At 39.8% G+C, this 15,589-nt stretch overlaps 1 protein-coding gene across 1 annotated transcript in view; it reads left to right on the top strand.

Annotated features, from left to right (window-relative positions):
• The window catches only part of LOC103365297 (ephrin type-A receptor 6-like), a 70,086-nt gene that overhangs the window by 36,255 nt on the left and 18,242 nt on the right, over positions 1-15,589 (top strand). Inside the window, exons 7-8 of the mRNA XM_008292709.1 lie at positions 9,317-9,472; positions 10,341-10,691. Coding sequence (XP_008290931.1) covers positions 9,317-9,472; positions 10,341-10,691 — 507 coding nt within the window. The remainder of the gene's footprint in view (positions 1-9,316; positions 9,473-10,340; positions 10,692-15,589) is intronic.

The raw sequence follows: 15,589 nt of genomic DNA, 5'->3' as shown, positions 1-15,589 counted from the left end.
ATATATATATATATATATATAGCTGGTATGGTAGCAATCTCTGCACAGTTTGACTCCAAGAAAATATGTGAAATATTCATTTGACTTTTGCTGTGTGTACATGCATGTAACAATTTAAACGTTTGCTGTTTTTATTAAATTCATTACAACTTAAGTTTCAGTTTTGTGGACGATATTAGTCATTTCAAAATGCTATCTCTTTTAGTATGGGGATATTATTGCAACAAAACTATTTGTAAAGGTGTATGGAGAGTTGTGTGTCTGTATTTCATTCTGTGTGTCTGTAGTGAGATTTATGAATGTGTAAAAAGATTTTTAAATGCATACAAAGATATTAATAGATGAAAAGTCTAAGTATTTGGCTACAAGTACTGGAAATACAGACAAATCACCAGTTACAAGTCAAGCTGGCCTCACAATTTGCTCTTTTTACACATGACTTTTGCTACACTTCTGCCTTGAGAGAGTCCTGTCTTTTATTTTCAGGGTTTCTTTGCCCTGAGCTCAGGCTCACAGGCTCGTTCATTCTAGCTATGTGCCGCTCTGCTGCTCTGTACTTCAGCAGTTATGCCGCCTGCAAGCCATCAGGCTGCGTTATCCCCCAGAGGGTTTGAGGGCATGCAACATTGCCCGGTATATGTGAACAAGTTAAATTTGCTGAGTTTGTGGGTCACTGAGCAAAAACTTTCATGATGGCTTTCAGCGACATAACTACAGAGGAACATGCATGGACAAATCTATTTACACATCGACGAATCTATTACAAATCTTTTTGCACCTTGATGAATCTTTTACAAATCTTTTTACGCATCGACAAATCTCACAACAGACACAGATTGAGATACAGAAAGACAATTCTCCTTACACATCTAGAAAATAGTTTTGCTACAATAATGCCCCTATATTTTAGGCTTTTAGAGCTTGACAGCTTAGACAAAGCAATCAAAATAAATATCAGCACATTCATGTGCAATAGAAAATAAAAAGATGACAATAAAGTATCTCTGGTTAAACATCAGTCCAGAGTGATTAACATAATTTAAGAAAAAAAAATCCAATGCTTTGACCCCTACGGTGAGGGGATCCAGTGGCTTTGTTATGTTGTAAGGAACACTTTGCCAATATGGTTTGGGTCCAGTTGTCCTCATAGAGGGAAGGGTCACTGCAAAACAATACAAAGTTGCTCTGAATGGTTTGATGAGTATGAAAACTCTCCACCAGATTGCCACCCAATAAAACTGGGGAGTGGGTTTGATAGTGTTCTCCACCACCATTATCAAGACATCTAATTAGGAAATATGTTTTACAAGAATGGTGTTTATCCCCTCAGTAGATTTCTAGAGGTTTGAAGGATCAATTACAGAGCATTGAAGCTGTTTTGGTGGCACATGGTGGACTAACACCTTAATGCGCTTTATGTTGGTTTTTCCTTTAATATGTTACTTGTCTATGTTCCAGTTACCACCTCGATCTGCTACTGTGCCCAGGGTTCATGAGTACATCTTCAAAAAGCGAGACAAAGCACAATTTTTTTCAGAAGCCAAGTTGAAAGAATTAAAAAGGGTGGTCATACCATAAACTTACACTATATTGACAAAAGTATTGGGACACCCCTCCAAAAAATTGAATTCAGGTTCCAATCACCTCCATGGCTGTAGGTGTATAAAAATCAAGCACACAGGTGGCAGGATCCCTGTTTCAGCCCCTGCCTGGCTCCCTTTTTCTCTTCCTCTCTCCGTCACCCAGCCTGGGCCTCAGCTTTTGTCCTTGTCTCTCTCTGTCTCTCTGTGTCTCATCTGGCTCTTTCTCTCAGTCTGTCTGTCTGTCTGTCTGTCTGTCTGTCTCTGTCTGTCTCTCTGCCTCGCTGCCTCTCAGCCCTCAATCAACCACAATCACTGAAAGCTGCAACTCCTGACCTGCTCCAAATCACCTCCTACCCATAAAGACCAGCTCTTCCCTTCACTCTGCGGCAGGTCGTCATCCTATTCACCGTTTCACAGCCGTCTGCCAACCTGTGTCCTGCTTGCATTCCCCAAGCCCCCCCCCCACACACACACCACACACACCACACACACACACACACACACACACACACACACACACTTATTTTGTATCTTTCCCACAGTTAGTTTAGTTACTCTTCAGTGTTTTTTCGTGTGCCCGCCTTTGCATTAGGTTGGTTATTCCCTGTTTAGTTTCCTTAGAGTTTAGTTTCTTTATTCTTTAACAGTTTGAGTTTTGTTTTATTTTTTAAATAAACCTGGTTTCCTTTCACATCATCCCTGACTGTTGTGTCTGCACTTGGGTCCAAGCCTGTTTCGTGACAATAGGCATGCTTCTTGTGGCGGCCCAATGCCAGCTGCTGTGTCAGCTGAAGAGTAGGTGTTGCTTCACAAAAGCAGCTTCAGAGAGCGCTCTGTGCAGCAGGATGTAGCGCGTTCAGGGAGAGTTGATTGCTTGAACTCTAATTTTAAAAGTGGCGGCAATTCTGATACTGTGTAATTATTGTCATGAGAAGGGACATTGGAAGGCAGACTGTGCTGTGTTAAGGGATAAAACCAACGGAGTTAAAACTAGCATTAAGCCTGCTGCATTCTCGGCACCTGTTAAAAACTGTTGTGTTTATGAGGTACTTAACCCTCGCTGTTGCGAGGAGGATGTCTTTGCAGCTTATGCTTCATTTATTCGAGATGGATCTGTGTCATTGGTTGTTGGCAATGTGAAAGTCCCAATAAAAATTCTGAGGGACACAGGAGCCTTTGATTCTTATATTATTGACTCTGTTTTGCCTTTTGCAAAGGACACTGACACTGGTGACTGAGTTCTTAGCCAAGGCCTGGGGTTAAAGGTTCTTCTCATTCCTATACACAAAGTGGTCCTTGATTGTGAGTTGGTTAAAGGGGAGATAGTTGTGGATTTTCAGCCAGCGTTGCCAATGGATGGTGTTCATTTTATTTTGAGTAATGGCTTGGCTGGCAGTAGAGTGTGGGACGACATTCCCCCCTCTCCTGTGGTCACCCCTGGTCCAACTGTTTGTCACCCTGTAGAGCGCTCCAGTGTTGTACACGACATTTCTTCATCTTGTGCAGTTACACGTGCTATGAGGAAAGCAGGTTCTGTAGTTTCACCTGGAAGTTGTGATGTGAAGCTGAAGGTCCCATCCTTGTCAGAGCTCCCTCTGTCGCTATCGCATGACGAGTTGGTGCAGGAGCAACTCCGCGACGGTTCGTTGAGAGAAATATTTGAACGTGTTGTGTCTGCTTCTGAGATAAGTAGTGCAGTCAGTGGATATTTTTTGCACAATGGTTTATTAGTTTGAAAATGGGGCCCTGTGGATGAGGATGGTGCGAAAAATTATGTTTTCCAAGTGGTGGTGCCGGCTAAGTGACGTCCTCTTGTTTTGAAATTGGCACATGAGCAGGGTGGACATTTTGGTGTTCGAAAAACATTTTAACATCTTGAAGCATTTCTTTTGGCCATATGTCAAAAGGGATGTATCTGCTTATATTAAAACCTGTCATGTGTGCAAACTCACAGGGAAAACAAACCAAAACATTAAGCCTGCACCACTGCAACCTATCCTGGCTGTAAATGAGCCATTTACACACCTGATTGTGGACTGTGTGGGTCCGCTGCCATCTGCGACGTCTGGATGTAAATATTTGCTGGCTGTGATGTGTCAGAGTACCAGATACCCAACTGTATATCCGCTGAGGTCTATCACCACTAAGGCTGTGGTTAAGGCGCTTTCAGTTTATTTCAATATATGGGATCCCTAAAGTAATCCAGAGCGACCAGTGGTCGAATTTTTCATCTCACATGTTCAAACAGGTTTTGAAATTGTTACACATTAAGCAGAGTCAGTCCTTAGCCTATCATGCTCAGAGTCAGGGTGCCCTCGAAAGATTCCATCAAACCTTGAAGTCTCTTCTACATGCGTATTGCACTGAGCTTGATAGAGATTGGGAGGAAGGGCTCCCATGATTGTTGTTGGCTGCTAGGGAGGTCGTACAGGAAAGCACAGGCTTCAGCCCGAATGAGCTGGTCTTGGGACATGCTGTACTGCGAGCCCTTGGCAGTGTTTAAAGGTAACTGTGGTGAAGCTGAGCCACCAAAAAACTGGTAAAAAAAACTGGCTTAGTTTGTTTGGTTATGGCTGGTTGTTTGGCTCAGGAAAAATTAGGTGCGTCCCAAGGTAAAATGAAGAGGTTGTATGACTGTCGTACAGAACGGCAGGAGTTCAGTCCTGGGGACCAGGTTTGGTGCTGATGCCCATAGTTGGTTCTCCATTCCAGGCAAAGTTTGTTGGTCCATATAACATATCTGAAAAGATTTCAGACTTGAATTATGTTGTGGTGACACCAGGTCGCAGGAAGGCAGTTCGACTCTGTCACGTTAACATGCTGAAGCTCTATTACAAACGTTTAGTTGACACAAACTTGTCTGAGGATGTGAAGGATGTGATGCGACCTGTTCTTACCGTGGCTTCAGAGAGGGTGGCTCCTCAGATGTAGTGTTGTAAAGCACGCCGCCACTGGACTCTAGAGCAGTGGTGGTGTGGTCTCTGGAGTGGCGAACCACGCTTCGCTGTCTGGCAATCCAATGGATGAGTCTGGTTTGGTGGTTGCCAGGAGAACAGTACTAGCCTGACTGCATTGTGCTGAGTGTAAAATTTGGTAAGGGGGGGGGGGGTTTCAGAGGTTGGGCTTGCTCCCTTAGTTCCAGTGCAAGGAACTCTTAATGCTTCAGCATAACAAGACATTTTGGACAACTTCGTGCTCCCAACTTTGTGGGAACAGTTTGGGGATAGCCCCGTCCTGTTCCAACATGACTGAGCACCAGTGCACAAAGCAAGGAGGTTGTGTGGAGGAACATGACTGGCCTGCACAGAGTCCTGACCTCAACCTAACTGAACACCTTTGGGATGAATTAGAGCAGAGACTTAGAGCCAGGCCTACTTATCCAACATCAGTGCCTGATCTCAATAATGCGCTTCTGGAAGAATTGTCAAAAATTCCCATAAACACCCTCGTAAACCTTGTGGACAGCCTTCCCAGAAGAGTTAGGGCTGTTATAGCTGCAAAGGGTAGGCCACCTCCATTTTTAAACTCTATGGATTAAGAATGGGGTGTCATTAAATTTCATGTTTGTGTAAAGGCAGACAATACTTTTGGCAATAGTGTATGTGGCCACAACACTAACAAGGTGAATCATGTGTTTTTGTGTTGTGTAGCATTGAAGAAAGGAAAAAAGTGTTTTTTTCACGGTAGTGTTTTCCCCACTAGCCCTGTCTGTGTATATCAACTTTGCCCCTAGACTACGCATTAGAACAACATCATGCAAATAAAAATCACTTCCTATTGGCTTTGGGTATGTTTTACAAGTATACAACCTCCATGGATTACAAATTCATAATACCAAGATTAATAACTGACTTGTCTTCAGTCTAAGGTCTCCCGTCAAAAGATGTCCCTTCTACTGTTTGGGGAAAATGCTTTTTGAGTTGCAGGGGTTGAGGTTTTCTTCTTTTTTTTTTTTTTGAGCAATTTGCATGAGTGGCCGGTGGGACCAAATAGCAGCTTGACTGAGTGGCAGCTCTATATCTGTTTCTGTTAGACATTCATGTACAAAATGGGAAAAATCACTACTGGAACCAGCGGCGCCTCCCACTTCGCAACTCTATTCCCATTAGAGGCTAGTTAATTAGCAACTTATGTGAGTGAATTTTATGCTCACTGAAATGCACCTATAGGGAGTTGTACTTAACTCTTTCTAGCCTGGAGGTCCACAAGGCTGTGACTGTTATTAAAACACAACATGCTGCCATTTTTCAAAGTGTTTCCTGACTCAAAAAGCTTTTTATTCGCTTTCTAATTTGCAGTTTTGATTAGGTTTTTCTAAACTTTCACTCTGGCCTGGAGATAAGATTAAGGAGACTTATTGTATTTCAAAATCAACCCAAGTCTCTCTTATTCATAGAGCCCAAGGTTGTTCTTTTTGGATTTCTAATTGTGGGGGTGTTACTGACTGAATTTGAGGTTTGGGGTTGCCTTCTTGCTTTTCATGTACTTAGTTTGTACCTTTGACTATTTTTAAAAGATCAACATTTTATCTTTTGTCAATTTAAATGGGAGAATTTCAAGTCTATCCAAGTTGTTTAAGTGTCCAACTGTCATTTACAGAACATTTTCTGTGGAGAAAAAGAATAGGAAGATTGTTGATATATGTTTTAGGCTTCTTGATATACAATTTATGGACACCTTAATTAAAATGATTATTTTCTATGCACATGCTAACTGGCAGTGATGTAATGATACACATTTTGATTTAATGAGAAGCTAAATCAATGTCTGAAGGAGAGAACAGGTCTGTAAACGAAAGCAATACTGTCAACTGAATGATCAGATTAAAGTTCTTGGTACTAGGTTGAGTCAAGTAACAGCAATCTTTCCCAAGCTGACACATACACATAGATACCAGATCGATTTACTGCATTTATATCTACTGAACTTATTGAAGCAGAATGTTTGTTACTGCATGAGAGCAATTGAATTCAGTTTATTTCACTGGGATAATCCACTTAGTATCAATAATCCTTTACCAGGAGTCCTGTGCACATGACCTCATACTGTGTCACAGCTGGACATCATTCATGTACACAGCATGAATATTACCACAATATGGTAAAAACTAACACCAAGAGATGCATTATACTTCTAATGTTTCTCAGTGGAGGCAATAAGGCATCAGACAATAAAAGAAGACGATGTAATGAAGAAAAGAAATAAATGTGGCTAACAACTGTCCTCTCACTTTTAGTAGCTATGGAGAAATATTATTATGCTGAAATTATAAAAATCCTTCAACCTGCCTGCCATGAAGTCTTGATAGAGTGTGCTACCTTGCTGCCCTGACATTGCATTGTCTGTCGTATACCTGGCATATTTATTTGCTAATTTTGAAATTATTATCCCACCCACACACACACACACATTTTCTAACAAATCACTCTGCAATGAAATTACCCCCAAATTCCCAGAATATTAAACAACTGCACTATTAATGCTTTATTCTTTGCTGCTGAGATAAGTCTGGGAAGAGTGAGGCAATCTGCAGTGGTTTTTCCATCTTCTGATAAGCCTTAAGGGAAATAGTGAAGCAGGAGGACAGATGGGGAAAAGAAAATATATTGGAATAAAGATGAAAAACAAGAAAAGGTAAAAACTGTGGCACAGCAAAACAGTTGGGGAAAAATTGAAAAGATAAGGAGAGGAGAGTTGGCTGAGTTGATGGAAAGAAATAAACGGGAAGGTAACTGGAGGCAGTAGAAAGTGAGCTGATGTAAGGATGGAAAACTGATAATACCCGGGTCAGCAGAATGGACAATGTAAGTGGATGGAGGTTTTAGAGTGAAAGCAGGATATAATTACATTTTCATAATGCATTATTTGTATGTTAATAGCTCCTCTTTTACCTGCCCAACAAACAGTACAGTTCCTCTTTTCAGCTGAAGGAATTGGAAAGTAGAGGCTCTATTAAAGCTGCTAATTAAAACAAATCAGTTCCAGAGACATTTCTGTTGCATTTATCTCCTGATTTTACCTGTAAAGTCCTAACCAATACATATTTTTGCATTTTAAGACAATATCATATACATTCTGCATATTATTTTTGTGTTGTGTGTTGATATTGCATGCTGTTCTTGTATACTAATTTTAGAATATTTTCCCACTGTTTTGTACAAGTGCATTGCCAGTTCTGACTATGCCTGTTTGATACAGGCTGATTGCATCAAGAGTGAGTGATTGAAGTCATTTGTTCTTTGGACTGGGGTGTGTCAGCAAATACTTAATGGATTCAGGCTGCCAACATTTAGCTGCAGCAATTCAAGAACAATATTCTGGGACTGCAATCCAAATATATGAAAATATCTAACATCTAATGTCGTATTGTGTAGTTTGCAATTTTTGTGTGTCAAAAGCACCTGAAGTGAACCAGAAGAGCAGAGTTAACGCTAACGCGAGCCAGGCTTTGCTAAATAATTAAACAGAAACTCAACTTTTATTAGTTGTTTGCTTTAACATAACCACTATGGTGATAAAATAGATTGCAGGGCTGCTGGAAGTAAAGATAAACAACACATCAGATGCACAGTTTTGAATGAACTGCAATCAGTAAGCTAGCCTGCTGAGGACATCATCATTGAAAATACACTGTTACTACAGTCCAACAGAGAAGTACTTCACTTCATCCAAATGACTTCACACTTGACACTGCACTTCCTTGAATCTCCAGCAGTATACCTGCCAAGTGTGAAGTAGATCTGATGATCTGTTATTGAGAAACGTAATGAACAGACACATATACATACAGTGGGTAACTCATTCCTTTACAGTTAGACTGGGTATCTTGAGAAACAATTGCTGAAAATATTTATTTAGCAGCAACATCCACCCTCAGTCCAACACTTTGTTCCAAACAAAAGCATCTCAATATTTTTTGACAAATATTGGATGGATTTGTTTTATTTTGTACAGACCTTCACAGTTTCTAGAGGATGAGGAATTTTGTCCCCTACTTTGATTGCTGACCATTCAAGATTTCAATTTGTGAAACATCGTGTTTCAACACTTTAATTTTGCATACTTTCAGTATCAGCTAACTAAGAATGGTTTCTATGCCAACATTAGCCAATAAGCCTTAGCATTATTACGTATCTTAACAAACATGAGTAAAGTTAAGGTAACTTTTAGTAGTTTTTTGTTAGGAAGGCCTGCTGTTTTAGAAATCTGGAAAGTCAGACCCCTGAACATATCCCAGTGTATGAGCTCTGCCCTTTCAGCAGAAATATTCAGTCTGCATTTCTCCTTTTTTATTATTCTTTATTATACTTTATTGGAATACAAAAGACAAATACTGTTGCACCTTGATAGCTTTTATTACGGCTCATCCAGATTTACATTTCGTAGACACCTAAATTTAGTTTAGTCAGAGTCTGAAGAGTTTGGCTTCATGTGTTTTTTGTTTTTTAAAACTATTTGTGGGATTTGTGAGTTTGTGTTATTGTTTATTCAGAAAAAGGGCATGTGTGTGCCATTGCATAGTCAATACACCGAACCTTAAGCATGTGGCTTAGTGAGCTCATGAGAAGGTGACAGTGATCCATTGTATTTCAGGAAATAAGGTCAGACCACGTGAGGAGAGAAGCAGCTGGAGTTTTGAATTAAATGTATCTGTGCTGATGGAAATGCGAATGCGTGAAGAACACTAACTTTTTGTAACCGGCTTTGTCCACCTCTCTCTTTTTTTTCTCCAGCTTGTAAGCCTGGCTTCTTCAAGGCATATGCTGGGAACACTAAATGCTCCAAGTGTCCTCTACGTAGCTCCAGCCACGACCAGGCTGCCACCATCTGTCACTGCGATAAAGGCTTCTACAGGGCCATCAAAGACCCCTCCACCATGGCTTGTACAAGTTAGTGCATTTCAAAACTACATTTATTTGAAGAGTTCATTTGCAAGAACAGATAACTCCATCTTCACAAACCTTCAGAAAACTAGCTTTTCCATCGTCTACCTAAGACAATATCAATCAAATTTAATTTCTACTGAGTCAAATCCACTCACCTTCAATTTGATTGATATTATCTCAAGCAAACAACAAAAAAAAGTTTTCTGAAAATCTACAAAAATTGAGTTGTGTTTTTGCAAATGAACTCTTCATTTGTTAATCTGCCGTGTCTTCTGTCCTCTGTCTAGCGTCTGTCTTTCTAGACTTTTGAAATTTCATATTTGTTTAGGTTTTAACAATGTGATTGAGCTTTATGCCTCAATCAATAAAAAAAAAAAAAAAACATCTGTTATGATGTACTTCACTAATGGATGTAGACATTTCCGACAATTGTATCCATGAAACTGACAAGTAGCATGCTGGAATGAAACACTTAGCGCACTCTGAATGCTCACCACCCACACGCCTACACGACGATATTCAAAGAAGCGCTCACAACAGAACTGATTTTCGTTGCCAAAACAGATAATGCACAGCTGTGAAAACTGGAGAGAGGGAAAAATAAAAAAACAAACAAAATGCCACAGTTTTATCTATGAAACTGAAACAAGTTCTTAGAATGAAATACAACAGGATATGCTGAAAGCCAACCACCTACACACCTACTTTCCCTGCAAACTAAACACACAAGATTTAAACTATGCTCGGCGGCTGCTAACTCGTCTTTACTTGTCAGACTGTGATGATCGCTCCGTCTTCAAGGTGACGTTAGCAGGTGAAGATGTTCATTAACAAGTGAGATACCAATGAGTTTCTGTCCTCTTCTGTTCAGGGCCTCCTTCATCTCCCAGGAATCTGGTCTCGCTCATCAATGACACGGCCCTCTTCTTGCAGTGGATGCCTCCCAGCGACACGGGAGGCAGGAAGGACATCACTTACAACATCCTGTGTCAGCGCTGCGACGGGGGTGAGGGCGACAGCGTTGTGACACAGTGTGAGCCGTGTGAGCCAGACCTGCGCTTCATCCCACGACCTCTTGGTATAACTGGTACTTCTGTGGCAATACTAGATTTTGCAATGCACGCCAACTACACCTTCCACGTGGAGGCCGTAAATGGCGTCTCTGGGCTCGGCGTGGCTGCACGCTCGTTGGCAAATGTCACTGTCAACACGCACCAAGCCGGTGAGTTTTTGTTCACTTGCAATTTCTTTTTTATTCTGTTTATTTTACTGTCTTGTGGCAATGATGACAACCAGATAGATGCCTGTCACATATAGATTTCACCTATACTGATATGTCTTGTATCTTAATTGAGAGATACAGTTAATTACTACACTAATGAGGGCTTAAGCAGTGAGTGCATGAAATGGTGATGATGGTGGATTATTTACTGAAGTCATTTATCTGGTTCTAGCTTCTCAACTGCGATGATTTTCCAATTTTATCTGTGTATGTCACCGCGATAGAAGATTTTTTTGAATGTTGGGCTCTAAGTTGGACAAAAAAAAAAAAAAAACAGTTTAGAAACATGACACTGATCAACATATTGCCTCACAAGATTTGTAATGAAAACAGATGTTAGTTTCAGCCATGATTTTCATAATTGCATAAATACATTAAATAAGTAAATACACTTTTGCAGGGCTGAATAGCACATGATAAGCTACAACATATTGCAACGCATTCATCGTTTTAATCCTACTGCCATGGGCAAAATGGCTATCTGGTAATTTTCCCAACAGACTGTGAGATGGCAGGGAGCCAAATCATACATAAATAAACTCTTTTCAAACTTGCAAACTAGCCAACTAGGTTAAAAAAAAACAAAAAAAAAACTACCAGGAGTCTTGTTCACAAGTTCATGATGCTACTGCCTGAAAATACCAGCTGCAGCCAAAACACTGTACATGCACTGAGAAGGTGTACTAGAAGTTAAATTTCACAACTTCTGTGCTATTTTTATTATTATAACCTTTATTTTAGGGTTGATACTCAACTGGCTATATATATCCTTATGCGTCGCTTATGCATGTGCTGCAGTTACATAATTCCTGATTCATACATCATGAATACTGTGTTTGCACTGCAGCTGGGAGCAGATGAAGATATTCATTTTACAGTTATGGGGGAGAAAGGGAGGATGGCAGCTAGATCTACCTTTCTCCACCCTGATCCCTGTGTCTTCATTCTCTGTCTTACCATTCATCTTATTGTGTCAATAGGGGAAACAGACTTCTGACCCTTAAAGGAGCCGAGAGAGTCACTGTGACCTAAACTGATTCCTAATTAGCAGAAACCAATCACCCTGAGGTCATCCAGAGCTACCAGGTCACAACAGAGCATTGTGTTCCACTTGAATTAGGAAAAAGATGCTTGAAGCTCAACTGTGAACCTTGTACTTTATGGGCAAGAATATTGATGAAATAATTGATGGAGTAGGTTGAGATGAAGGGTGGGAAGAGAGTAGATTAATAAATTATACTGGGATGTATGTGCACATTTTCGCTCCTTTCAGCATGCACAGCAAGATAGTGTAGAGGTGAAATTCTAATGAGAACGTGATTGACAGTCATCAGTTATCAGTGACTCGCATATGAAAATATGGAATTGTAGGTATATCTGTGCTAGATTATTTTTGTATGTTTATTAAGCTAGTTTTGAAACTGAGGACATATTAAAAGATTTGGAAAATCCAAGTGACACACAAGAGATGTCCAATTTTTGGGATGACTCTAGTCCAAGTCCTTCAATATTGATATTTTAATTTATACATTTATATTCACCAAAATGTTGAATGAATATGCATCAGATACACAGCTGCAGCCTGAATGTAGGATATTCACAGACTACTTTATCAAAATACTGAAGTTTGTGGTTCAAAGCTCTTAAACTGAAAAGTTTAATTTAATGTTATGTCATTTTAAAAAACAACAACAACAACAACAAAACAACAACAAAGAAATGAGCCTAATTAGAGGATTGTGGCTTCTAAAACTGAAACGATGCTGTAAACTAGTGACAAAACGCATTGTTCCGTTTTAGTAGTTGGGACTACAGAAACCCTCTCAGGTGCACAGTGGCGTTGAAGCGATACAGCTTTTATCTTATAAACTATCTCTGGCAGAGTAGCCTACCGACTGTGGTCAGCACACAAAGCCAACCATAGCCAGGTTTTATTTGACCTGTCATCAGGTTACTCACTGATTCTTTAATTAGCTGATTTGACCTGCTGCCACCTTTTTAAGTTCAAACAGTGAAAGTGACCATCAACAAATGAGGAGTCACTCACTGAATGTTCTGCACTTTAAAATAAAAAAGCGAGTCAGTCGCTGGGGTCAGACTCACAACAAATTATTTGCTCACACCAGCGATACGGCACTGTCATTTTTACTCAAACACAGTGAAAATTGCAGTGTAGAGCTCGTCTGTCATTAACAAGTGCAGGCTATAGTCACATCTGAGAACATGGAATCATATGTCATTCATGCATGAATACATGACTTAAACGATTCATCGCTTATTAAAACCTTGGCTATTAATTGGCTTTCAATTGACTAATCAATTAATTAACTGATTGTTTCATTCTGAAATACAATACTGACCATGTTCACGTGCTAATGTGCATTTAATGTTCATTTAAATGTAACACAAAATACAGATAATGGTGGAAATTAATTAGTTTTTTAGTTTTTTAGAAGTAAAGAGAAGTGTTTGACAAATATGATTCATCCTCTGGGGATCGTGAATAGATTTAGCAAATCTCAAGGTGATCGGTGTACGCTTGTTGAGATATTTTAGTCTGGACTAAAGATGAGCCAATCACTCAACCCATAGCCTAGTAAAAGTGACTCAAATTCATTAGGATGATTCATCAAACTGTGCCCATTTGTACAGTACATAGAATGTTGAATCCAACAGGTTTCTGTTTCAAAAGCAGTGAGAGGATATGAAAATGAAGCAGCATTAATGGTGTCATTGATGAGAAGCCGTAAGGAGCCCAGACAGAGAAGCGACAAGGGAAAAAAGCACATTTGTTGTCAAGTATTCAGCACCTGCAAATGTTCCTTGTGTGTTTGTAAAAGCAGACCTTGAAATATGAGCATTAATTCATAATTACTTTCTACCAGTTGTTATGTATTCATTGGCTTTCTGTGTTTCTCTGTGGATTTATTGTAACTGCTCAGTTTTTCAGCAACACGAAGCACATGGTCGGTAAGCCAGTTAAAAAATATGGTCAAATTTCTGCCCCCGCTTGGAATAACTTAAGCAGTCATTTTTCTCATGGCTAATTCTCCTACATACAGTGCGAAATATATCATTGAGGTATTATTTTTAGATATAAAATGTATGCTGATAGGCTGTCATGATACCTCGGAGGCCAGATGTCAGATATATACGTGTCACTTCGTACGTGTCTCTCCGGTAAAGGCAGCTCGACTGATGGGAGGAAGTTGGGAATGCAAAATAATCTCCACAGAGGAGGAGAAGCAGCCTGTGGGGATGTTCCCATTAGGATGTTTAGAGTGGATTAACCTGTCAAGCTGCTGTTCCTCAGTATACATACTGTGTGCAACTGCAGCCAGGCACACATGCAAACAAGCAGGCAAACAAATCCAGACACATATGACATTTGGACACACATTTGAAACACATGTACCACCTACAGACTTGCAAATGGTTTGTTAGTCAGCTCTCCTCCCCTGTGCACTCTCCTTTCTCACTCTCCTACAAACACACACATTTTTCTTCTCTTACCACTTTTTTCAAATCAGAGGAACACCTTTTTTCGTTTGTCGAGTTGTACAATAGATCCGTTAGAAATAGTACAATGACAATAATTTTTGTTTTGATACAGAATAAAAGGTTCCTGATCTCTTGCTTGCAGTTTCTTAACTTCCCTGCACATTTTCAGTGAAAAAAGGCAGCATTATAAAGAAACATATTCTTTAACTATGCTCACGGTACTCTATTCATACTGGTTGAATGCAGTTCGTTTTCTGTGGCTCATAGTCTGCATTTTATTACAATGAAATGTTTGTGCAAGTCCGCAGTTATTTCATAGGATCGCACATGAGCTAGATTTATTCAGCAAATGTAAATAAAGCAACCTGCATGTGACATTTAATGTATAAACTCAGCTGGACATAGTAAAAAAAAAAAAAGAAAACAATCTCCTAGGAAGCTTCTGCATGAATCTATTTACTCTTCAAAGCACTAAAATGCAAAAAATTCTACAAAAAATAAATAAATAAATAAGAAGAATAATAGAAATTCAAATCAAGTGGAATAGTTGTTGTGTTGAGAGAAATGCTTGTAAATCTGGGTTTTGTCTAAATTTATGTTATGCCGGTAGGTGCCATTGCCAATTATTACAGGTGCTGCAAGGTGATTCATGTAATTGATTGCGATATTGTGCCAATGATGGAATAATAGCCAATCAAAAGATGAATTGGCAATTAGCTGTTTTTCTTTTTAGTGAGAAGGAGGAGGGGTGGTTTATTTGCTGTTGGCGTGCTATCTGTTTGTAAATTGTATATTAAGACCTCATTATGCTTTTAATTATGCTAAACCTATTAATCAGAATTACTTACAATTTCCCTTCCCAATTTTGCCCGTGTGCTTGTCTAACCTTGATAGGTTATAATGCTCTGTTAGGCAAGATGCATGGTGGCTTTGTCTTCCTGGTGCTCTTTGCTATGATGTAATAATATACTGAAATTACCATTCAGCTTCCGTAAAAGCTAAGCAGCATCTCGTCAGTCATGGATTCGCAGAAAATGCAGTTCATCATCCTGAATGGCTTTTTGTGTGTACTTTTCTCCACAATAATTTCATTGTTAAGCGGGATGCTTTCTTTTTTTCACGATGAAGGTCAGCCGTTGTCTTAGTGCCTTCATGAGGCAGCAACGCAGAGCAGAGTGAGCAGGATGATCACTGTGTTTTCGAAGAGTGAAGCGCACTCTGCTCAGAATACGCTGTGGTTATTGCTCAGCCGAGCATTTCTGAGTGAAGATTCCTCCCACAAAGTTCACTGCAGTATTTTGTGAAGAGACACAGACAAATCAGTGCAAATTTGTGTG

This window comes from Stegastes partitus, unplaced genomic scaffold, assembly GCF_000690725.1.
Source record: "Stegastes partitus isolate 25-593 unplaced genomic scaffold, Stegastes_partitus-1.0.2 Scaffold19, whole genome shotgun sequence".
In the NCBI taxonomy this organism is placed as follows: Eukaryota; Metazoa; Chordata; class Actinopteri; family Pomacentridae; genus Stegastes; species Stegastes partitus.
Note: the sequence above shows the minus strand (reverse complement) of the source record. Positions and strands in the feature narration are given on the sequence as shown.